General features: G+C 47.2%; 1 protein-coding gene across 8 annotated transcripts in view; it reads right to left on the bottom strand.

Annotated features, from left to right (window-relative positions):
- The window catches only part of PRRC2B (proline rich coiled-coil 2B), a 45,763-nt gene that overhangs the window by 11,842 nt on the left and 8,381 nt on the right, over nt 1-25,540 (bottom strand). For 3 of the 8 annotated variants that reach the window (XM_017809969.1, XM_017809968.1, XM_017809974.1), the window contains exons 2-23: nt 20,074-20,241; nt 18,979-19,156; nt 18,683-18,785; nt 17,658-17,730; nt 15,185-15,328; nt 14,298-14,539; nt 13,805-13,926; nt 13,244-13,386; nt 12,521-12,611; nt 11,922-12,114; nt 11,232-11,547; nt 10,420-10,610; nt 8,110-8,314; nt 7,136-7,355; nt 4,453-6,510; nt 4,116-4,315; nt 3,414-3,559; nt 2,807-2,948; nt 2,112-2,194; nt 1,220-1,411; nt 885-1,079; nt 361-447 (exon numbers count right to left, since the gene is read on the bottom strand). In XM_017809969.1, coding sequence (XP_017665458.1) covers nt 361-447; nt 885-1,079; nt 1,220-1,411; nt 2,112-2,194; nt 2,807-2,948; nt 3,414-3,559; nt 4,116-4,315; nt 4,453-6,510; nt 7,136-7,355; nt 8,110-8,314; nt 10,420-10,610; nt 11,232-11,547; nt 11,922-12,114; nt 12,521-12,611; nt 13,244-13,386; nt 13,805-13,926; nt 14,298-14,539; nt 15,185-15,328; nt 17,658-17,730; nt 18,683-18,785; nt 18,979-19,156; nt 20,074-20,188 — 5,439 coding nt within the window. In that variant the 5' untranslated portion in view covers nt 20,189-20,241. The remainder of the gene's footprint in view (nt 1-360; nt 448-884; nt 1,080-1,219; nt 1,412-2,111; nt 2,195-2,806; nt 2,949-3,413; nt 3,560-4,115; nt 4,316-4,452; nt 6,511-7,135; nt 7,356-8,109; nt 8,315-10,419; nt 10,611-11,231; nt 11,548-11,921; nt 12,115-12,520; nt 12,612-13,243; nt 13,387-13,804; nt 13,927-14,297; nt 14,540-15,184; nt 15,329-17,657; nt 17,731-18,682; nt 18,786-18,978; nt 19,157-20,073; nt 20,242-25,540) is intronic. The other 5 variants (XM_017809972.1, XM_017809976.1, XM_017809970.1 and 2 more) reach the window with 3 other exon arrangements.

Genomic DNA, 25,540 nt, shown 5'->3' with positions numbered 1-25,540 from the left:
GGGGGAGAGTTGTGCACGGTGAATATTTGTAAACTCTTAGGAGGATGTCATGAGCCACCAAGGCTGGCAGAGCCTCAGCTGGCAGCTCCTGTAACTACACCTCAAAGGATTCAATCCCCAGTGCTACTGCAGGAGTCAACTATCACATCCAACTGTGATCCATTTTGCTCTCAGAATAAATGAAGGTTTGGTTCTGTGCAAGGACACCCCTCTATGCTGAATTATACCAGCTTCCTCTTAAACATCAGTTTGATCCAGTAACTTTCATTTGCAGAAATACATCTGCTCCCTTTGAAAGCAACTGAGGCTTAAATAAAGAGTATCTCCAATGCATCAATGCCAAAAAGAAGAAATACTTACATTACTGGCCAAGGCATCCTGCAATTTGGTGACAGGGTTAGCTGCAGTGCCAGAGGCAGAACCAGGTGGCAAGCTGAAGTCAGAGTCCTGAAAAAGCAAAACACACAAAATTCAAATCCAGGTCCATGGGCCCACCCATCCACTTCTCATGGTTAATGACTCTATCTTGAATCATGACACTACAAACTAAAGACTGTCTTCCAGTAAAGCCTTGCTGGAAGAGAACAGAAGACACTTCTCAGCACTGAGCAGCAGGCAACCTCCAGAGGCACACGGAGGCTCAGATGGCCATAATTTTTCCCCTCACCTCTGTTACCACCCCAGCTGGTCCTTGGGACAGTATTTTCAAGTGGATACTACATGTTTCCCAAGACACCTTGAGTACCTGGTTTGTATCAGCAATGAAGTTCTAAGGCAAATCTACAGCTGGATGCTTCCTCTAAATAATTCTTCTGCCTCAAACCATCTTTTATGTCTCAACAAGCTCAAATCACCAAGAAGATAAAATTAAATTCAATCCTCACTTTAGGATTCACTCCAAATTCAATGGGTGGCACAGGAAGTACAGAATCCACGTGAATTTCCACCCCATTAACAGGGGGAATATTCCCTTCCAGCCGTTCCGTTCCCTCCGAACCCTTTCTGTTTTTCAGGGAGCGTTCGTTGCCGATTGGTCCAGGCTTGTGTTCCTTGTTCTGTCCTGAGCCTTGATCTGAATCCTTAACAGGAAAGCAGAGAGGCTGAGACACAAAGACCGAATAACCCGATCTCAAGCCTTAAAAAATGCTATCAAGAACAACATAACCACTTCACAAGGTCTCTCACTCTGCGCTCTGGCTTGGCTGCAAATCCAGATTACCTTTTTATCAGATTGCTTCTGCACTTGCTCCTTCTGGCAGTCAGGCTTTGGGTCCACCAGGCCAGCCCCATTCATCTCCTCTGGTTTGAGGGTGCCATATGGAGAGCTGCGCTGAGAGGAGGTCGCGGAGGATTCCCGAGACTCCGCGCTCAAGTCAATGCCACTATCCCCCTGGCTGCCTTTAAATCCCTGCTATGCAAAGCACGAGATGTGTTAAAGCCCCGGACTCCGACCCAGCTCCACAAAGGAGAAAAAATATCCCAGAAAACAGCAAGACCATGTCCCCCTTTCAAATCACGCTCTTGGTGAACTGCAAGGGAGTTGGGCCTGACCTGCAGCACCCCTTGGCCGCTGCTTCAGCTCTACATGGCCCTGAGACAGTGAACCAATGCAACAAACAGGCCATGGCTTCAGAGTAAGGAAAAAGTGTCACACACAGAGGACACTGCCAAACTCATTTCATGTGTGACCCACAGCAAATTTGAACTCTTGGCCTCCAGAGGTGAAGCATTCAGGAACCTCCTTCCTCTGCCCTCTCTGCGTTAAGGCTACAGGTACGCAATGCTCACAGGCATGAGGCACAAACAGGACCTATGGGATTCCATCCTCCTCAACCATAGCCTGCATCCAGTGATGAGCATAACCCTGGAATAGCTCTACCACACAGTTACTCCAGATTTATACCCACATACAACACCAAGCAGCGCTTGGCCCTCAGGGTCAAGATTTGAGCAGCATCAAGCTCAAGTTATAACTGCAAAGAGACAGTTTAAAATGGCACAAGCAGAGCTGAGAGTCACTAAGCACAGATGGAGCAATGAAACGCATAAAAGCCACCTGCATTAATACTTTATCCACACAATACCTGAAGGGCACATTAGATGCCACTTACCTCAGTGGTGCCAGACTCAGTGCCATTAAAGGTATTTACAGGCTTGCTCCAGGAATCACTGCCAGGAGACTGAACGGAAAGAGCTGGAAGAGAATGGAGGGCAGGGCTCAGCTGCTCAGAACAACTGTGAGCACACCATGTACACTGTGCATGTTACACCATTAACCTTCCATTTCTAGACATGAGAAAGAGCATTTTAACCACTTCAGAAAGATGGTGTTGCCCAGATATCTGAGACATGATGCATCAGAGAATACAGGGTATGGGGAGTGAGGGTAGAGAACAGGGAGATTTCTTAGGGAACATGATGACAACAGGAGAAAGACAGGACAGAGAGAAACAAGGGAGGCACCAGCTATTCAGGGCTAGAGATGAGAAAATGCAGGAAGGCAAAATAAGAAAATAGCTAAAGGAGATCCAGCCCAACTGGCTAGAAAATGCTACATAGTAGAATCTTGATGTGACACAAAAAAGAAATAGATTAGGAGACTAACATGGTCAACAAAGAAGGAAGACGGTTGAACAGAACAGCTTAGAACAGATGCTACTCCAGATGTCTGCTACCTCCCCTCCCACTTCCAGCATCAGATAGGAGAGGGCTGTCTCCTCTCAAGCATGGACCCCATCCTTTCTGTACACCCCAGAGGATTCCCCAGCTCTGTGAAACCCTTTGGAACAAACAGACCCAAACTTACCTGGGCTGTTGCTCTCCCAGATCTCTGTGCCCAGGCTGTTTCCAGACACTGTTACATCACTTTGCTCCAAGCACAGGCTGTTCTGCTTCTTAGCAAATCGAGGAGGAATGCGAGACTGAAGAACACGGGCCTTAGCTGGTGCCTGTGACAGGAAAGGCCCAGGTGTCAGACTGGGAGGTTCCCCCAGTCTAACAAGGCCCTGAAGAAAGCTGCCTTCAGCAGCATGCATTTTTTTTTACAGCAATAACGCAGCGAGAGTGCAGAAGTCCCTCACTGCTCATGCTGCCCAAAATCCCACCAACTACAGCAAGCAGCTGGCTTACTGAGCCAAGTTGCTTTGAATGAAGACCACTCTAGAAAACCCTCCTTAACTCCCAATTAACAGTTCTGCTAGAGGCCAAGAAGAGTCAGAAATCAAACCCTCTTTTTCAGACCAATGGCCCAACCATCCCAAGCCTAAATACATTTCTGGGGCCTAAGACAGGATCTGTACTACTTTAGCCAACTGTGTTTTTCTGTTCATCCAAACACTTTTTGAGGTCCTGTTTCTCTGACTGCTATCCAAACAATGTAACAGGTCCAACTTTTCCTGCTTCCCATTCCTCACCTGAGCAGCCTGTTCCTTCTTCCTGCGCTCCTCTTCCAGCAAACGCCGCTGCTTTTTAGTAAGAACCTCAATGAAGCCTTCACCTGCCATAGAACCTACTTCATTCTCTTCTGCTGTGCTTGACACCCGATTATCGATGATGGTACCTGAACAAAGCACACAGGGGAAAAAATAGTGCACTTGTGTCGAGCATGTAAAGCTTTATAATTGCAATAATTTAAAGAGCTCGCTCCAAAGAGGATCCATGCTACAAGCAAACAAGTTCAGTTAACAACGCTGCAGCTTCAAAAACTAGCCACGATAGTGGTATTTCTCTTTTCAGAGATACTCATTTCTTGCCTCCCTGCCATGAGCTCAGACTCAAATTCCCCCACTCTGGATGCTCTCTCAACTTCCTTCACACTACATAAACTTCAAGCCCAAAATACACTAACATCTTAGAGAGAAATATTCTCCCTAAAACAGAACTTTCTGTAGAAGAAACATTAGAGACACACTGTCAGATCTGGTTAAAGTTTGGTTTAAAATTTAGCACCATCTTTACCTTCCATGTTTTCCCTATTTAGATACAATAGAATTTACTTGTGCAAATCAATGGAAAAAAATCTGATATTCAAAATTACACTGGATTGAAGCAGTCAGCCTTGAGTTCAGCCACAATGCATTACCCCTTTAAAAAAACGTACTAATGAAGACACTCACTTCCATAACTCAGTTCAAACTGTGACAAGGCCTCTCCCTTCTCAGTTGCTCTTTGTGCAGTGGATTTGGGCTCCTTCTCTGGCTTTTTACCTGGCCCCTCAGCACTCTCTGAGTTAGCATGGGAGCCCCTATCCAAGCTGTAAATGGAGTGGCTGCTCCCACCACTGGTGTTACCAAGGCCTCCTCCTTCTTCTGGAGACCTACACGGAAAGAAGGGAAAGGATTTAGTTTCGTCATTAGAACACAAGTAAAAATGGCAAGAAGAAAACATACGGGGTGTGTATATCCACTCCTTCAACATCTGCATATCAGGTGACAGATCAGAAAGCAACTTTACCTTTTGCTCTTTATCAGGGTCCCGTTCTGCTGGCTCTCGTATCTGGAAGCTGCTCCTACACCAGTCCTGACAGACTGCTCTGCAAACCCTGCTGGCTCAGCCTTGCGGCTCTGCCTGTCCACCAGTGGCCTCTGGCTTGAGAAGCTTCTCTTTGCTAGTTCCCTCTTCTCTCCCAAGCTCCCGGTGCTGAGGCCACCTTCCAGCTGGCCTTCACTTTCTGGGACTCCATCCCGCCTCTCCCGCCGCTCGCTGAAGTCACTGCTTTCAGATGCCGTCTCCCACTCCTCGTTGGCATGGTCTGAAGAGTTCTGGTAGGACAGCTCAGGAGACCGCCTGCCCGAGATGCTGCTCTTCTCTGCGCTCAGCTTGGGTCTGCCGGGCCACTGGCTGGGCAGTAGGTTGGGGCCTCCCTCCTCGGGGTTCCACTGCCCCACCGATTCCCTCTCTTGCCTGAGGCGCCTGAAGCGTGGGGGCTTGTCTTGGCGGGGGGGGCGGCGCCTCCTGAACGGCCTGTTCTCTATGTTCTCCTGATCTGCTGAGTAATCCTCCTGGAAAAAGTGCCTTTTGTCATCCAGATGACTCTCATCAAAAACCCGGCTGGAGAAGGAATCCGTGTGTTTGTAAGAATCCTGGATGTAGTCCCTGTCAGACTGCTGCCTGCTCCCAAAAGTGTCCGATGGAGAGGTGTGGCTATACTCCTGCCACCCTGCTCCTCCACTCCTGCCTTGCCACTGGGTGGGCTCCTTACCCATGAAACCCCTTCGCCCATAGCCAGAGTTGCTCAGTCTTGGTGGCAGCGACCTCCCGAACGCTCTCGGAGCCCTCATCTTAGGATCCAGGCTACTGTGATCATCCGAGTAGATTTTGTTGGACCTCCAAGACTCTTTGAAGTCTCCCTTTTTCAGATCACTGTCCTCCCTGTCCAGCACAGAGCCTTCATTGCTGTTTTCTGAGCCCCTCTGCCGGCGACGCTTGGGGAGCTCCTCGTACTCTGACCCTTCGCTGTGCGTCTCGCTCGCGATCCGGCGCCTTGGCTTCCCTCTGGGGAAGTCCTCTGGCTGGTTGAACTCCCGGAGCCCTCGCCCTCGGCTGCTCCGTTGGTTGTTGTAGACTCCTCGGCTGCTCACAACAGTGCCTCGGCCTCTGAAAGTGAACTCTCTGAAGCCTCTCCCTCGCCCACGCCCTTGGCCTCTCCCACCAAAGGCTTGTTCCTCATCAATGAAGATCCAGTTGTTTCTTTTTGTGGGCGGGAGATCACCAGTCTCTCTGGATAGTTTGTTCTCCCAGGTTCTTTCTGGCTTCTCTTCCTCCTCCTCCTCTTCTTCTTCTTCTTGAGATTTCTCAGCCTCTCGTGCCAGGCTGGTTTGGGAAGAACCTTTATCATCCAGCAGATAACGTGTGGAGTTCAGCAAAGCTGCAGAGTCATCTGACTCATTCTCTACTTTCTGAACAGCAGCCTTCTCCTTCAGTGGGCGTGAGGTGTCCTCTCCCTCCAGTTTAACCTTCTCCATCTCCTTCTCCTTCTCTTCAACCTTGAGGGCTTTCAGGACTGGTTTTTTAATGGGGCCGGATCGCCGTGTCCTCCCCATTTGCTCCTGGTGCTGACCACTGGTGTTGCGGTTCTCGGGAGCCCACTCTGATGTCTCCTCAGTGGCCTGTTTGGTATTGGCTCCTTCTTTCTTCCAGGGGTCAGCACTGAACGTCTGCTCATCCCTGGGCACTTCCTCAGCAACTTCTGCTGCAGTCTCCGCAGGTTTCTGGTGGTGGCTGATATCCCAGCCATTATATTCAGGCTTCTTCTCTGCCTGGATAAAGTCAGGCTCGAGGGGTGAACACCTCAAGTTTCCATGGCGGCCGCCAGCAGGACAGGTTTCCTGCACAGTCTCCTGATGCTGAAACAGAAGATCCTGGCCTATCCTCTGAGAAGACAGGCAGCTGTCAAAGTCTGCTTGGGCCTTCTTGTCAAAAGCATTCAAATACTCCTCCCCTCTCTCCTCAAAGAGATCTCGCTGGGTGCTCAGACTCTCTGGCCTTCCAGCAGCACAGTAACTGTCATTCCTGAGAAGGAAAACAACAAACAAATGGAAGTCAGGTAATGCAGAGCACAGCGCATCTCCAAGGGCCCAGGCTGGGCACAAGAGATGGAAATAAATAAATAAAGTGAGGTTTATTTTAAATGAGCCTATAAATCCCAGAATGCTGGGCAGATGTGCTGTGGCCCCAGGCTGTACTGCCTGGTTTGTCAAATCAATGCATGATAAAGAAAGCAATTCTCTATCTTTTAAAGATGGGCAGCAAACTTGCGAAATGAAGGAAGATTCAGCCTCCAACATATGTGGAGATCTGAGAACATGGAATTTGTTTCAGAAAGCAAAAAGAACTAGGAGACCAAATAAAAGGTATCAGAATTTTTTAGTTGTTTTCTGTACCCTCCCATGTAGGTGACAAGTGCCTCTCCCTTACTGAACAGGCTCCAAGCTGGTCAGCCTTGACTGCATCAGATAGAAACCCTTGAATAGCTCAGTCTTTACCACACTCAACAGTGTAAGAGTGCTACCAGATCAGTACCTGGGCCTGTTCAGAGATATCTTTAGGGTCAGCTCTACATCTGCTTTTTAGCAGACGACTTATGGCAGCACCTCCCACCACAGTATGCATGAGGACAGGAGATGAGGACACTCACCTGGCATGCAGTCCCTCCATGCTCATGTTGTCAGCCTGTTTCTGATGTGACAGGGAGTATCCTTTGCTCTGCAGAGATGTGTAGCTGTCCTGGCCCCACACTGGCACAGGATCCAAGGGAGCAGTTTTCCTCTCTGCCTGCCCTGCTTGACAGTTCTGATCTTCAGACCGACAGCTGCTCCCACCAATGGAGTCCTGCTGAATCATGGGCTTCATAATTCCTGCTCACGACAGAGTTCATGCCATTAGCACTAGGATCTCACAGACAAGAAGAATTAAACAACCCACTAGCTTTCCCCTTCCTCCTAGGGCAGCAGCTGACTGCAGCCATGGAAACCTCTCTGGTAGAGGGGAAATGCCTGGGAAATGCACAGCTGGGAAATGCACCTGGAGTAATACAAAAGATGACACAGCTCTCAGAACCCAGCCTGCACAGACATTACACAGCATCACTGGCTTGGAATCAAACAGGTGTGTGAAAACAAACCACAATCTCAAGGAAGTGATTTATACACCCTAATGTTTACATTCACACCTCTAGAGATCAGTAACAAGATAGGAAGGTGCTAAGAGCACACAGTTCAGGAACTACTGGGTTTCTCCTTCACATTTCCTGAAGGAGGTCTATTAAGATTTCACATGATCACAGTAACTCCAAAACTGATCCTTCTCCTTCAAGTGGCAAGATCAGTGGACTCACTACCCCTTCCTTCAAGGGGCAAGACCAGTCACACCCACTAAGGTCACAAAGCAGATAGGGAAGGTCTCCCACTGCAGCACAGGGGATGGACAGGCACGTGAACTCCCTCTCAACCTCTGTTTCTTCACCACCTCCCACTGCAAGCGACTTTCTCACCACAAGAGAAGGGATGCCAGCCAGGTGCAAAGTCTGGGCAGAGGTAAGACGGGTGACACACAGCAATTTCTAGATATGGACCAACTCAACAGCCAAGATAAACACTGGAAACACCTTACCTGAAGGGTGAAGGGCTGAGGGATAGAAATCCACGGGGGTGCGACTCTGGGCCATGCGAGGGTCCATGTAGGAGGGCATCATCATCCAGCGAGGATCAAAGCCAAGCATCTGGGGGTGCGGCGGGTAGAACGTCCGCTGAGGGTGGGAATGGGAGGGGGGAGGATACACTTGCTGCTGCCAGTGCTGCATCTTGTACAGCTGCTCCTGCAGGGAAAAGGATGGGCTGTTGGGCACGAACGGTTGTGATGCCAGGAATCACACTTACATACTTGTCAGCCAAGGGAAAACACATGCCATCTATTAGAGGCTCAATCCCAGATCAGATGGGAGGGTGGAGCAGAGAAGGCCAATTCACTACCAACTGGGAATGTGGCAGTTGTTATTCTGTAAATACCAGAGCAGCCAGAATGTCACACCACTATGGGCCAGGTTACGTGGCCCAACACAAGGGATCAGCTCTAAGACCAGAGTTTGCAAGTTCTCAATGCTTCTATGAATACAGGACAGGTTCCTGTCAAACACCACTTCCTAACTGGAACCAAATACCTTAGAAGATGTTGCACTTTTCAGTAAATGCAGCTCTAATTTATTTAGTGAGCATATATATTAGTTCCACTCCTGTTAGCTGAACAGATTAGATAAAAACAACCTAAACTCAATTAAGAGAGCTATTAATATTTTACAGCATTTCCTGTGCATCCTCCAGAGATGGGCTGACACTTGCAGGTTGTTTCCCATCTCCCACATAGCCAGTCCACCTTCCTTTAGGTGAGAACTGTCATGATGTTAATTCCACCTTCCTTTAGGTGAGAACTGTCATGATGTTAATTCGATCTGACATTTAACTCTTGCTAAAGGTCCAAAAAGAACCTATATTTGAAGGGAGTTTTGTGTATTGAAGAAGGCTTTCAAACAGTAAACAGCTCCAATTAACATGAAATGCATCTACTTACCTGTCAAGCTTTCCACCATCTTTTCTTGGTAAGCACAAAACAGTGTCAGATATTGTAACTGTTTATTAAAAAAGCCAATTCCCCGCTGCAGAGCAAGAGAGGCACCCTTAAATCTGAACCTGACACATCATTACAGCAAGAAAGACTCTGATAAATGCAAAGATTATATCTGCATTATCTAGCCCTCTAGTACCTTGGAGAAAATATTTCCTTCATGATACCAACACTATCTTTTATTTTGCTCTTTTCATGGAGCCACTGCTACCAAAGCAGCAATACAAGCCAGCCAAAACACGCACTGCCTCATACACACTAACATCACAGAGGATAAGAGAAAATAAAATAAAACTCCAGGTTCTTCCAGTAGCAATGACCTGTGGTATTATTAGCACGACAGCAAAGACATCCAACTCTTTTTAGTTTAAGAGCATCTCTTTTCAAGAGTAACATTAAGCAGCGTTTGCTGCTGTACATCTGAATCATGAAAATGTCAACTGCCGAGCAACGAGCACAGGGGAACATTCCATAAAAGAGCAATTACTGAGCTTCCAAGCAAAAGCCAATTGTGAGCTCTCCACTAAGGTTTGCAGCAGTGTTGATTGTATCACGTTTCAAGTGGTTATTCTATGAAGAATGGCAATTAACTTTGCATTAGCTCAAGCCTGAGCATTCTGTCCTTTGGTTTGGCTCTGCTGCCCTACAGAGACTCACTGCATCTGGAAGCAGAGCTGAACAGCACTTAGGGCACATACAGCACTGAAAGGTCAGGCAAAGATGCAAGATGCACAGAGCAGTTCAGGCTGGTGTCTCAGAGCCCCAAAAGAGAGTCTTCAATGCAACGAAAATGAAACAGTGAAGACCAGACATACTTATGGAGCAAAGAAAATAATGATTTGAAAGACCCTTACAGGAAAAAATGCTTGGGTAGGCAGAAGATGAGAGCAAAGTAAAGGACCAGCCCTTTGCAAGGGCAGGAGGTGGAATGAGAAGCTGCTCCACAACTCCCTCCCAGTCCAGAAGCAGTCCAACAGCTTGCCACCCTTTGCACAATTTGCCCCTGGCAAGCAAATGGCTGCCTGCACCTAACAGGATAAGGGCACACATCTCTTCCCAGCCATGGAAAGCCCTATCCACAACAGTTCCACATCACAGGGTGCATGGAAAATTCATGTAAGCCATACAGAGCTCTTTTAATCCGTCAGACAGGATACAACCATGATCAGAAATACTAAAAAAGGCCAGGGTAAAATCCCATTTACCACCCCCACTCAAAGACTGACAGTGTTCAGAACTGAGCAAAGGTAATGGTTTGGTAGGGGTCCACAGGAAGAGGGGTGAGAGTGTCACACCTATTACCTGCTGCTGTTGCTGCTGCTGCCTCTGGAATCGTGGGGGAAGAGACTTCTGGTATTTGTTGAATTCTTGTGCTGGGGAGGGAGCTTCTCTGAGCTCCTCCTCACTGCTGCTTTGGGCTGCTGCTGCTGGGGCAGGAGTCTCCTCTTCCAGGTAGCCAACAGACACATCCTGTGTGTGAAACTCAGGAGTTGCTGCAGAGAAGAAAATAAACCTTAAAGAGGCCTGCTCATGACAGGGTCTGTGAGTGCACACCACAGCAGAACATACACAGGTGTGGGCATGTCCTGACTGCATTACATGGCTGAGTTTTATTCCAATCACATATTTGCCTTGACAGCTCTAGAGGGTTTTGTCCATCTTGTTTTAGCGATAAATTCCCAGATCCTCCTCTGCTATCAGCCTTCTACTTAAGCACTGGGGGAAAAGTCCATTTCCCCTGTTAGTCCTTAAACCCGCCAGCACTTACTGCTGACTGATTTTCTGATCTGTGCCCATGAGCACTTAATATTATCATCCAATCTTGAGAAGCTCAAGAGGCCCTTTCCAACAAGGCCTCTGCTAGCACAGCTGACTGAGCACAGATAAAGGCAACTAAAGAAGTTTGCATTTGTTTTAATAGCTTTTTCTATTTAATGAACTTTCGCCACCAATGCAAAACACTCTGCAGAACACCTGAAGCAGCTGACCTCTTGAGGGCAGTTGAAGGGCCCTCTCAGTGCTCCCTCCCAGGAACTCCCCCACTCCAGGTAAGAGGATCAGCACAGCAGCAAAAAAGCAGTTTCCACAAGGTGAGTCAAGCACTGTTTCTGTACCTTTACGGAAAGCATGGCCATTCTCTTGCACAGTGTTTTTCTCTGTGTTTGAGGGTCGCACATCTTCGTTCTCTGTGTGTTTCTGGGTCTCCCCATTCTTCTGAGCCAGTTTGCATTTCTGATCAAGTTGCTTCAGCTTTGCAGCGCAGGCTGCCAGGCGCTCCTCCCTGGCTCGCCGCTCCTCCTCCTCCCGCCGCCTCCTGGCTCTCTCCACAGCCTCAGAGATCTCAGAGTGCACAAACTTCTGTCTCAGGGGCACCTTTTCTTCTTTATCCTCAATGGACTGTTGTCTGAGAACACTTCCCAGAGCGGGCTTCTGCCAAAGAAAAAACATTCCTCAATAAGCAAGACCCAACCTATCTTGAGCTTTGCATCCCATGCCGAGGAAATCCCCTCCTGCTTCCCCCCCCTCTATCCTCAGGCACAAATCCCCTTTTTACTGGGGGGAGTTATTGCTGTCTGGTTCAATAGCTTCATTTTCTCACTGACAACACCACTGCTCTGGACCAGCTTCAACTTCTTTTCCCTAGTGGAAGTGCTATGCAGATGGATTTCTCTCCAGCTGGATACAAACCAAGAACTGAGAAATTAATCAGCATTCCATTTCCAATAAAATGTCAAACTGGCCTCTTAAGGACAGTGATGTGTCACATCCAGCAGCACAAGCCCACCCACACGAGTTCAGCCTACCTGGTATTCCGATGCAGAACTCCAGCCATTCAGCTTCCTTGGAGGCTGCTGCGATTCCTGCACTTTCCGGACTGGCCGGGACAAGCCCACTGATTCGCTCCAATTCTTTCCTTCCTCCAAGGTGTGCTTGGCATCTGCACTGTCTGCAGAGCTCAGGGACAATTGTCGCTGCCTTCTGGGATCCCAGCTGTTCCTGCCACAGAAACAGCTTCGCTATTGCATTTGCTACTTGCCTCAGAAAGCACTTGCAGCCTTATCAAGTGGCAAAGGCAACTGAACGCAACAGAAAGATCGAAAAAAACACCAGAACAAGAGATGTGCTTCTCCTAAGGTGCATAAGGATCAACTCCACCATTGTGCAGCAGGATAAAGGTGAGACAGGGGCAGGGGACACGGAAAAAAGCCTGGAAAACTGGAATTCAACTTAAAGACCTACACATATCTTTGAAGCCCAATCAAACAATGGCCAGTGGAATCAACAGAGTCACAGCAAGAAATCAGAGGGTTCAAGACACCACATTTAGAACAAGTTTTTAAAGATCCTGGTATTGTTCACTTTTACTGAAAAAACTGTAGGTGCAAATACAGCCACTTCTTACCACTTCTGTCGTCCATCTTTAAGAGTTTCTTCCTCTTCTTCATCTTCACTAAACTTTAGTTTCTCGGAGTAATCCACTTCATCATGAATGCCTATGAAGGCAGGAATGGAGAAGCGATATGTGAGAGGAAAGAAACAGGTCCCTTTTCCTGATAAAGCTTATGCCCTCTTTGTCACTAAACTCCAGAACACACAGGCTTGGCATAAACTACTCACAAAGCCAAGTGTCCACCACAGGTACGGGGAATCATAGAATGGGTTGGGTTGGAAGGGACCTTTAATGTCATCTAGTCCAACCTCCCTAATTATGTGAGCAGTGTGGACACACACTGCTGAACAGCTATGCTGTTCCCAGAGGAGCAGCAGCAAACAGTCTGGGAATGGGGGCTGCAAATGAGGAGACAAACATCAAACTAGACTGTGTGCAGTTGGATAATGAACCGAAAAGGCAGGACTAATTCTTCCTCCTAGCAGCCATAATGGTAAACCTCCTGCTGTTTGGTGTTTTCAGATTTTTAGGAGTCTTCAGATCCGATTCCTTGAGCACATTGTGATGGAAGGATCAGAAGGATCCATTGTGTCATCATTTACACCAGCAGCAATTTCACAACTACACAGACAACTCTTTGCTTCCCACTCCTTTATTCCGTGGCAGCAAAACAGAGCCACAGGAGTATCCTGGCTACTTTATGCTGCCTGAAGCTTGAGAATGGAGGCACTTTACCTGCCCATCCATCATCTGCATCATTGTCCAGTTCATCCAGCCCCTTCAGGTTCTCTGCATTGATAATGGTGGGCCGGGGCACTCGCTCTATTTGCTGCCGAACCGGACGTGTTGGGCGAGACAGGCTGAGCCTGTTCTCTTTTCTACAGCAAAACACAGAGAAATGGTTAGAAACAGTAAAGCAAAGAACACAGAGCTGACTTTATGAGTCAGTCCTTTTCTACCACACACTTATAATACAATGCATCCAAGTTTCTCTTCCTGAGCAGCAAAGCTTCTTTGCCTTCACTACCTGGTACCCACTTCCTAAGGCTCACAGATCAGAGCTGCAACCCCTCCAATCCAGAATCACACATTTTTCTTCAGACACACAGTGGTTACAGCCTCGCAACGTTTCACCTGCTGCTGTAGCTGGAGCAAAGCACCGTTGCTTTGGTTTCCCCCGTGGCTGCCTGCAGCTTCACACACACACTGCATCCTTGGCCCAAAATCTTGCCTAGTTTAAGGCTCATGTCACACCCTGAACCTGCCTCTCAAGTTGGACAGTGATGGCAGCCTTACCCATCCTGGTCATTCATCTGGAATTGTCTGAAAGGTACCCGGGGCTCAAGGCGAAGCTGAGGAACAGGGAAAGACCCTCGGTCCAGCGGTGCAGGGGGCTCGGATGGCTGTTGTGGACACATCTGGAACGAGGCAAAGCAAAATAGTCTGGTTTTATTCCTTGCCGTGGGAAGGTTCACCCAGATCAGGTTACAGCAGGTGCACGGTGGCTGCACCCGCACAAAGGGAAACCAAACATTTCATGTCTGGCTGCCCAACACGCCACGTGCTAATGGTTCCCTCCCCAGCTCTAGAGGGAAAGGGTAACTTTTCCCTGGGCTGAGCAAGGCTGTTCTAGGATGAAAGGGCAAATGCACAACAGGGAAACCAAAAACAGGTCAAGAGAAGGATCCGTGAGCAACCAAGAGTCCAGAAAACACATCTCAGCCGACTTCAACCCCTGCACACGTAAGAACCAAGGACATGACACAGCTGTGGAGAAAGGGTAACTCACAAAAGCAGGCAGCATGTCATGGTATGTAGGTGGCTGGTAGACGTTTCCCATGAACTGTGAGGCCCCTTTGCGGACGGGCTGAGCTGGGCGCAGAGACGGCTCCTTCGGGTCGCTGGCGCTCGCCGAGGAGGGGGCTCCGTCCCCGCTGCTGGAGGTCTTGCTGCCCAGCTCAGCAGGGGAGGCGGTCAGAGATGTAGCAGAGGTTATGTTCCTCCCACCGCCCTCCCTCCAACTGGTGACATCTGGAAAGGAGGTAACAATCATGTTAATATTTGTAAATGCAGACAGTCGCTCTGCCAGAAAGTCTCGAAATGTCAGGTGCTCTGGTCAAGCCCTAATTACACTAAGGTTGTAGAAAAATATCAGGGACCAAGAAAAATCTCCAGTTTTGTTTATTCTTTCAAGAAATAAGCAGCATCAGCTGTTACTAAGGAATTGCTGCACCAGTGGTGTCCTTATTTGTCAATAAGCCTAAATTCCTACTACCTCTGCTCCCCATCTCCACAGTCCTTACTTACCTGCAGAATCAATGCCAATTAGATGCACAAACACTCAAAGAGAAGCCACATCACACCACGCACTCATTTCACTGTGGCTCCACCAGCCCAGGGGGAGGGGCCTGCTTTGCAACATCACACAGCAACTTTTATTAAACAATACAGTAGATGACAGTCCATTCCCAGCTGTCTGGACCACAGAACAAAAGCACCACATGCTGACCTGTGATCATCTGCTAAGCAGCCTGACACATGTAAGCTCATAAAAAGAGAAAAGGAAATGTAAAGATGGAATATTTGATACTGCTGTGAACTGGCACGCCCTGCACAACACACAGTCTCTGGGGTTATGAGCTGGGATAAGGCAGAAGGACACAATCCTTCACTCACTCTGGGGGCGGAGGCTTGGTCCTGGCCCATACGACGGATCTAAGGCGCCCTTTTCTTTGCCACCCTTGTCCTGCTCGCCAGCTGCTTTCAGCGTCGGAAATTCCTCGGGAGAGAAGGATAACAGTCGGCTTGAGGCCCTTGAACCTGTCAGACAAATAAGTGTGGGACTCAGAGAAAATCCTTCCACTCTTTCAACTCCCTTACAAGATCAGCCTGGAAACGTGTTTCCTGAGAATCTGGGCCTCTGGCACATTTAAACCCAAGTTACTATTGTACCGGCACCTCAGCTCACATCCCAAACACTCTCAGACACTGTCACCAACACGACAACACATGTCCTCACCCAGCACTCCCACGCTCTTAACTTGGGATCTTCATTTCAATTCTCACATTCAACGAAGTCAGAGTGAACTTTCTCGGCTTCCAATTATTTTTGTAAAGTACAGAATTCAAACAGAGGCAGAGATATAAATTCTGCAAGATCGTTTATAGATCATACCCTGCTATCAAGCGTTTGACATTTCTATTCAGACTGTTTCTGCTCAGATCTCACTCTGCCATGGAAGTCTATTGTTAAGATTTCTGCCAATATATTAGTGAAAGATCACAGAGAAGGGTGGATGTTACATGCCATCCCCACTCTCCTCCCTGCTGCAGCATTTTCAAGATGCAGATCAGTGGTCAGATCAGGCCAGGTTCATTTCTAGTCACTGGCAAATTGTCTTGCTGAGTCATCAGTCACCCCAGAATGATAGTTTTCTGTCAATTCTAAAGATCTGCCAGTGACTGGAACACAAAACACAGCAGTTCTCCTAAATCTGTTGGCAAGATAACACTGAATAAAAGGAAATTGCAAGCATTATTGCACTATTAAACATGAAGAGAATTGCTTTTTTTGAGAAGTGTTTCTTAGTGTTACTTGGATAATGCTCCCTTTAAAAAGGGCATTTCAGAATTATCACATCAGAAGTATCAGCAGTGAGTACTGAAGACCTGACAGAAGAGTTTCATTTATCTTTCTCCTTCCTTGTCCTGAAGAGTCAAGAAGGATTGGTTTTAGTAACTTCCACTTTCTGGAACCTGCACACTGCACAAGACCTCCCATGTGAGATTTCCAGGGAAAACACTGCAACTGCTCCATGTAACACTTTTAACTATTTTGGAGACATGAGAATACTCGAGAACATTTCCCAAATACACCACGAAGTGGCTGAGAAGTGCTGCGAGTTCTGATTTCAAATGTGTTATTCCACTGAGCTAGAATGGCACAGGTAAGTGTCTTTCAAGAAACTCCCTCCAAAAAAGATTTTACAGCTGTAAGACTTAAAAAGAGCAAAAAGCAAGAGACTCCTCTTTGTCCATAATATTAGAAACTGCTGTATTAGCTTAGAAAGAAAAGCAACTATTCAATGCCCCTGGTGAAGAGGTGTGAGCATGGGATGGCTTAGAAGTCCTTTCAGCCACATTTCTGATGCTTTTGTGATTCAATTACCTTCTAATTAAGCTGCTCTTAGCCACATATGCAACTGTTTTCTTGGGTTGAGAACTCTATATTGGTAAGTGTGACCTAGAATGAGTTTTCAAAAAATCTTTAATAACACTGTTAAGATTATCAGATTTCAAAATGACTGGGCAGGAAAAGTACCAATTAAGCAAAGAAGACAGTCTTTGCACTGGCCACTAACCTCAGGCAAACACAAGTCTCTGCTTTAACATTTGGCCTTTGAGAAACATCCTCTCATTAAGGGCCTCATTTAATTAAGGGTAAACTTGTCCCTTCTGTTTCTGCAATCAGCAGCTCTCTCAGTTCTTTCACATCTCTCTGCAATTTCACTCGACAACCGAACAGTTCCAGGTCTGTTTACATTAAAACACTGGAACTGAGCTGTTATCCTCACTATGGTTTTAATGGCAGTACCCAGTGCAGCTGGAAACCACCTCCTGTGTGGAAATGGATGCATCTGAAGACAACTAAACTCCCAGTTCGTGTTAACACTGCTTCAGGATTCTCAGTCAAGCAGAAGCCATTAGCAGCACAGTTACTCAGGGAGAATCTCCCTTCTTTCACTCAGTTTTCCTCACCCTTACTATACACTGCTCTGGACTGACAGAAGATGCTGATGAGGGGGCAAATGTTTCCCTTCTTCTTCAAAACCTTCACCTCCCACTACTCCCTGCTGCATCCCAAGAGCAAGAATCCCCCTGGTTCCGTGTGGCCCTGAGACACATTCTGTTCAAGCCATGTCTTGCACTGGCAGACCTGAGCAGATGCACCTGCATCCTTCCAGGCAACACATTACACAGACTGAAAAGAAAACTCGTAAGGTCTCTCTGCACTGTAACCAAGACATCTGTGTCCCATTCTGCACCAGTCTGACAGGGAGGGCAGGAAGAAATGGGAGTCCACTCCATCTCATGTCTATCTGGGAGAAGCAGGAACATACCCAGCTCCATTTCTGCTTATCATACTCACCACCTTCTTGTCCTGCTGGCTTTCCATTCAGCTGTGCCCATGACTTTGGTCCACCTGGCACTGAATTTGTACTCTGAAAACAAAACAAAGCAAACAAAGAAACCCCAACACCCACAGATCAGCAAAGTTTCACGACTGTTTCTCATTTCCTGGCTGGCACCTCCTATTTTTCAGACCTCCAGATCACCCACCAGATACCACTCGATACCCCAGGTCTCCCTCATCTTGTTGGGGCTAAAGTCAGCTGTTCCCCACTCCAGTGTACTACAGTGCTACAGCAAAAATCCTCTTCTCTGCCCTAACGTCTCCTCGGCTCATCTTCACCAACTCACACCTTTTCTCTCGTTTACCTCACTCTAATCAGGTTTTCCCTTTGTTCTGCTGCATTTACCCAAATGGTCTGTCTCAATCTCCTAGGTTTGTTCCATGCTACACCTCAGCTTGAAGGTTACCCTACTTTCTCATGCATTAACCACTATTCCCTTCAAATCATAACCCCTGTTGTGATTTCTCTGAACCTTGAGGGCTGGGAAATTTTTTAAAACTTAAAGTGTGAAATCTACAGCATGAGGGACAGGTCCCTGCACTCTCTAGGGCAGCTTCTTACTTGCTAGTAGCTTTTTCAGGTCCTGACACTGGTGACTTCTCCCACATGACCTGATCTCTTTCTATCAAGTCTGGGAGCAAGCACCGGGTCTGTTGTCACCATGTGACACTTGAATTAGACCCAAAGTAACACAGTTTAGAAGTGCTAACCAGCTATCCTACATTTTAATTGGTTTTTTCTAGACCTCAACTAGACTTTTTGCACACATTTGAAAGACACAGAAGTAACATACACAGAACTATACTCTTAAATGCAACACAGCACAGTAACTTGGGACTCTAGAGGGTCAATTCCATGAGAATTGATTATACAGGAGCTGTTCTTACTTGTGCAAGGCAACACAGGCAATTAAAGAAAACCCCCAGGCTGCCTGGGGACAGGGGAAGCAGGGTGGCAGTCAGAGACCAGCTGCACCTACCTCCTGACTGATTGACTGTGTCGGCTTCTGTAAATTGGAGACAGATTTCTGCAAACCCTGCTGCGGCAGCGACTCCTGCAGCTGTGCAGCCGTCGCACTGGAACTGAGCAGAGACAGCAGAAGTGAGATCACAGGGGAAAGAGAGCAACAAAACAACTCTGGCAATATGGCAGTTGCTAAAAGATCAAGCTAAAACATTGGCTCTACACTGGCACGGACAACAAAGAACTGATCACTAGGGTCCAACACACAGCACGGCAGCGCTGACAAAATTACCAGAGATTCACTCCACCAACCTCTTTTGGTCTGGCTGATCCTGCTTGTTTGCCCATCCTGTACCGTCCTTGGGTACTATAATGATGTTGGGGTCGTTTCCTTTGTTCTCAGACTTCAAGCTAGGCAAATTTGCAGGAGGTGGCATGCGCCGGGCAGCAGCAACTTTCCCAAGACTCTGTAAGCCATGTCTAGGAATAACTAGTGAGAAAGGAACAGCAGCAGGTTAGAGGGCTGTATCCTGCCAGATAAGTAATCTTAATTAGGATACTGTGGCTGGGTGCAGTCCCAACAGAACTGCTGCTGCTATGTCAACACACAGGTCGTTTCCCACAGGACCGTCTGTTGTAGCAGCTGGCAAACAGCTCCCACAGTGGGAGGGAAGGAGAAATAATTCTCCTCCAGAAAAGTCCTCACAGAGTCTTCTAGCTACCTGTGCAAATCCTCCTCTTTCATTTCACCAAGGAGAAGCAGCACCACCCCTTCAAAGCTTGGGGAAACAGCCACTCAACTCCAGCTCTTAGCAGACCAATTGGTAACCTAATCCAGGAGTCCCCAGGTCTAGATCTGCCAGCTCTACCCACCAGAAACCATATTTATTAAGAAAGTATTTTGGTTTTTGTTTTCTATTCTCACACCAAATCCAGAGCCAGACCAGGCAAGGTTCATTTTTTTGACCCCACCATATACTTCTGGTCACATTTCTACTGGAAAATCAACTCAGGTGGCCTTCAGTCCTTGACTCTCCTCAGACAAGGTCTGAGCAGCTTAAGGCACTTCACTCAGCTCAACTGCCCTGTCCTGGCACAGCCTAAGGCCCTGGTAAGGCTTTCACTCAAGTTTGCCACCTGCCCACTCAGCAGCAAGGACACAGGCTAAACAAAAAGGCCAGATGTCCTGTGTCCTTCCTCCATGTCTCTACAATAAGAGCAACACAAAGTGCCATGGGCACTTTCCTTGAAGTTTTAATGAAACACAGGCTTAGACACCAGCCCAAACACTCTGCACCCCAGCTGTGACCCGCTGGGCACCCTCCCCACAGGGCCAACAACCTGAACAGCTCTGCAACAACACCCTTGGGAACACATCGAAAGGAGCTTTCTGAGGGTGCTTCTTACCTGTAGTTCTGATAGCTTCTATTGACTTTCCTTTATACTTATCAAACAGGCTGAGAGTCGAGTACTTGCTTTTCCCATCCTTTCCCTTGGTTATTTGCCCCAAACGATCGGACATTGCGATGAAATGTCATCTAGTAAGGAAATTTCTCTGCGCCGCTCCCGATCTGCCTTTTAGCGAAAGAGAACCAGGAGAACACCATCAAACAGGTTATTCAGCCACAGAGAAGTAAAAAGTAAAGCACACACGACAGCTAGAACTGCAGATATTCAGTGAGCACGCACACCAAGTTACAGGGTTTTAACTCCCTCCTCTTTAGTCACAAGAAGTTTGTGGGCTTTAAGATTCACAAACTGAATTAAAAGAACTGCAGGAACACACTTCTCACAGCGTCATGTTTTCCTGCCACTCCAGCACTGAAAGAGGTGAGCTTCTTCAAGTATGACAACACATGAGAGGTCAACACAGTCCTTGCTTTAAAGGAGTAAGTCTAACAATAAGCAGCAAAACACAAGGATTCCTAAACATAAATGACAGAAAAGAACCGTATCTTATACCACAGAATTTATCACTGGGTTTCCCACTGAAGCACTGGCAGACAGGTTTCTAATGTTTAGATTATGGTTCCACACCAGCCACAGCTAATGACTTATACCAGTAATTAATGCTTTGATACCATCAACTGAAGGCAACAGAATTCTTTCTTCAAATTCCCTTTCCCCGTTAGCTGGCCTTGAGAGTGAGTTATGTACCAGATTCAGACTCTTGAGCCTGTGGGTTCAGCCCTTCTACTGTGATTCCTGAAAACACTTCACCAAAAAAATTACATTTCTCTGTTGCTGGCACCTTGAACACCACTTTTAGCTTTAAGTATCTTTTTCACAATGGATGTGGTTTGTTAATTTTTCACTCTGATCTTTGCTGGCACAACATGCTGCGATTAACACCCATCATGAGGGAGTCTCTTTATTTCCACATTTTGGCTCTTGGAGCCTGGGACAAAGCTGAAACATGGGTAGTGCACACACTGCACATCAACTTCTATGTCAGAAAAGACACTTTGCTTACTTTCAGTTGACCTTTCTTTCATTTTTTTTAAAGCATAATTCTGTTCTCAATTTTCTCAAATCTAGGAGCTTAATCTAACCTTTTCACACATAATTTAGATTTCCCGATTTCTTGTTGTAAAGTCTCCCCTTCAAGCCTAAAACTGCTGGCAGTTTTATTATACCATCTGCTAGGTCCCATCTTAGGGTTTCAACTCTGTGTTGAAGTAACAAAATGTGATACATATCTGACCTTCCCACCCCTCACACTTTCTGAAATTCATCAAGCTGAAAGCATTTTTCCAACATAGACAGAAAACACTCTTTCTGAAAGAAACTGTGTCTGACCAGAGGCTACAACTCCCACCAGCAATGGCTTATCAAACATGATTTCCAGGTAAGAGGATTAGTGCACCACACATTATGTACAAACCAAAGCACAGACTGCAAACATGCTGGATACAGCCAGACTGGGAATGTAGTGCCAACTGCAACTGGCCAAGTAAAGCCCATCTAAAGGCTGCTACCAGGGGACAAGTGTCTGACCAATAAACCTGGCAACACATAGTGTTTGTTCTCATATTGCAGGATTTAAATCAGGCCTGTCAGGAGCAAGAATCCATGGACTCTGTGTGCTAAGGCAGCATGGTCAGGGACAGAGGAAATCTTCTGTCACTCAGTAACAGCATCCATGGGACGCTCAGGAAAAACACCAGGCTCCACAAGATGCCCCTCAGAGCATCTCTGCTGGACCACCACAGGGAGCTGCAGCATGAAGGCCCATGGAGGCAACAGGGCTGGCTGGAAGCCTTGAGGCACCTTTGCCTGCTGAGTAGCAAACGATCTTTGGCTTCAGTCTGGTTCCATCTTTGCTCAGATGGCCGCCATGTGCCAAAGAAAACAACAGCTCCTCCCTCACTTAGCCATTTGCACTGTATTTTATTAGTAGGACAGACATAAAAGAGAAAAGGAGAGAAAACACACTGATTAGCACAAACTTGGCAGGAAAGCAGAAGTTGGACTGAGAACAATGAGCTGTTTGAACAGGCAGAACTGTGGGGAGGCCCAGAGCAGAGGGAATAGCAGAGGGTGCTGTGCTGGCAAGAGCACAGCCACCTGCTTTTACAGGTATATTGAGCCTTGCAGAGGGAGCCTGACTTGGGGTCTAAACAAACCACGTCAATCCTGTACCAACCTCACAATAAACCCAAGAAAATCCAGGCTGAGGTTTAGAAAACTTAAACCAGATTAATATTAGCAGGTATTTAAAAAAACCCAACAACAAACCACCTACCATATCAGGTTCAGGAGTTATCTGGTTGACAGAAAATCCCTGAGTTCCTGAAAGTCAGTGTGCAAACAGCACACAGGGCCATGCAGCCAAAGAGAAACCCTGACAACAGTTATGTAACCGGGTCTCAGCTGCCTCTTGATTATATCTTATATCATTAAAAGGATGAGGGAGGAATAAACAACCACTTGAGAACAGAAAAGCTGGGGACATGTCGGGATAAAGACCCTTGTCAAACTTTCTGGGACAGCCACAACTGCTGTCTGGATAAATGAGATTTACTTTGAACTCCTTCAATGCTTTGAAGCTGAATGTGAAACACAGCTTTGTCTGCGTGGTATGTGTGTGTGTGCTCCAAAGGGGGAAGCGAGTCCATGGAGAGGTGAAGCAATTTCCATACAGCACTGAGCTGGATCAGAGCCCAGGCAGGACCCTGCTGCCCATCCCTCCTGCCAGCTGCAGACCCAGGGGTGTATTGGCCAGTGGAATCACTTGGCACCCAGGTCACCCAGAGCACTTCAGAGAGGCCACAGAGCCTCCCAAGGCTGGCGCGATGCTCGACTATCTCCCCATCGCACAGTCACGCAGGGAATCCGGGCAGGGATCATACAGGCCTTCTAGTCTTGCAGAGCACAGCCATTTCTGATAAAAATCGAGTTCGTTTACAACTGACCTGCCTGCCTGCATGCTCCTTATTAGGAGAGCATGGAACCACGAGGCACATGCCAATGCTGACAACCGAATACTGACAGCGCCGGCAGAGCCGCTGACCTGTGCTCAGGGTTCCCGAGCCCGAGAGCTGACCCTGAAGAAAGCAATATCCCATTACAGAGAAATCAAAAATAAATCAATCCCCAGCGTTTCTGCAAGGTTTCCTCTCTGGGTTTATAGAGCTCTTCTGGGGAAAGTTTGCTATCAGCTTTAGTATACAGCTTAGCTCTTCCCATTCTACCAATGTCTCCTGTTACATCAAGGGACAGCACCAGAGTGCAAAATACTGAATGTCTCAGAGGAATCACAAAATACTGCAGTATGACCCCATTAGAGACCCCAGGCTACAAATAACTGCACCAGAACCACTTCCTGGGCAGAGAGCTCCACTGTTCCCATGTCTTCATGTCCACTTCGTGTTGCCCTGGATCTGATGTTTGGGTACTGACCCTGTCTAACTGCCTTTTGAAGGGGTATGTTCTAATCCAGAGAGCAACAATGACATTTTAAGACATTTTAATGTCTTAAAGACATTAGATTAATAAGTATGTAAGTCTTGGAGCTACAGCAGGGACCTACCGAGCCTGTCCTGCAAAAAAACCCCTATGAAAACCTTGAGTTACTGGCACTGGTAACAACTGGAAACCCCCGAGCTGAAAACACGGCCAAAGGGAGAGATTCCTGACAAACAGGATTGTCTGCAAAGCTCTTTGTAAATCTATGTATGCAGGAGGCTGGGCTGCTGGTGTTTTATTCACAAGACTTCAATGGAGCTGGAGTACCTGGAAGTCAGCCAGCCTTAGCTGAGCAGGGCAAACAGACTTCTGAAAGGTAACACACACACTAGAAGGAATCACTTCAGCTGCTCGCACACCACTGAGCTCTACACTGAGCACAATCACTGGGGCAAAGGATCCAAGACTACTGCAGACCTTCAGTCCTTGCTCACTTCACAGTAGCAGGCACTAACACAAAACAAAGCACCAGGATGGAGATTAACAGTGAAAAGGTTTTTCTCCACAAGCAGGATGATTTTTGACCTGAAACTTTATACAAATTGTTCAGAAACTCACAGGTTGGAAAAGCTGAGCAGTACTTTCAGAAGAGACAAGTGTTTGGAGTTGATGTTAAACTGAAATGCATGATACTAGTAACATAAAACCTTTTAAAAAACACAGTATAGTTTTACAGGAGATTAGTGGTGTTCATTCTTCTTTAAATACACACAGTCAATTTTGCTGATACTTCCAGAGCTCAACATTTATCTGTCAACAGAGAAATACCACTACTTCTGGAACCTGTCCCATCAAGAACCACCTATTTGTGAAACATTCACCACCTGCCTCAGCGATGAAAGACACCACTGGCTGCCCTTGGAAGGGCTTTGGTGAAACAGTGGGATCACCTGCCCAGGGGCTTGGTGTCAGATGCACTCATATCCTTCAGAAGCCCTGTCTGGGCCAGGCATGGATCATCAGCCTAGCAAGGAAGGGACCAGATGAACACTCAGTTCCCAGGAGACATTGCTTAATAAGGAGGGGAGCAACAGGAGAATATCAGCATACAAGTACAAAGCCAACAGGATCAGTCAGAAGAGCTGTGCAGCAGGCAGAGGTTGCAGCAAGAGTCTAAGCCACAAGAAACTGCTCACTGTCATTCTATTGAATTATTTCCAGAGGGAGCTGCCAAGATTTGCTGGTACACCTGAAAAAGGACCTGCCAAGATCTGGATGTAGCACCAAATGTGGTGTCAGAAAATGGCACCATATCCTGCCAGATAGGGAGAAGCAAGTCAGGAGTCTGCAGTGCAGAGAAGAGATAAAACACCCCATCACCAAGCTACTGATTCACAAGCTCAATAGATGTATTTGATGGCACCAGTTCCTTTAATCCTGTACAATTCCACCTTCTCTCTGCATTTCCCATGAACCCTGTCTCCTGTAAAAACAGGGAGTGGGAGAACAGGATCATATCTCCTATGATTTATTGCAGAGATATGTTGTTAGCCAAGTAGTACTGGAGGTTGGAGGTTGTCTGCCAGGCTTGCCTGCTGTCCAGCCCCATCATCAGACCTCTCTCTATGCCAAGCTTCCTGGGATTTGAGGCCCAGAGCAGGACCATGAAGAGGAGAGGCAGAGCCTTCTGGACAGTGGATCTATCATTAACTCTGCGCTGCGGGGCTCTACAGGCAGAGATAAAACATGACAGGGGAGACAGAAAGGGCATGTCCTGTAACACGACCTCATTTTCTCAGTTCTGTCTTCACCAAGCTCACCTGCTGCCCTCTCTTCTAAATGGACCAACAGGCTGGGAATCACAACTACTGTCACTAAATCACTGCACAGCTCTAGAGAAAACAGATCTTTGCAATCTCAGATCTGGCCTGTAAAATACAGAAGCTTCACCTCTCTGCTGAACAGC

Source organism: Lepidothrix coronata, unplaced genomic scaffold, assembly GCF_001604755.1.
Source record: "Lepidothrix coronata isolate B3197 unplaced genomic scaffold, Lepidothrix_coronata-1.0 Scaffold28, whole genome shotgun sequence".
NCBI lineage: Eukaryota > Metazoa > Chordata > Aves > Passeriformes > Pipridae > Lepidothrix > Lepidothrix coronata.
The sequence above is the reverse complement of the archived record's forward strand: the minus strand, read 5'-3'. Positions and strand labels throughout refer to the sequence as shown.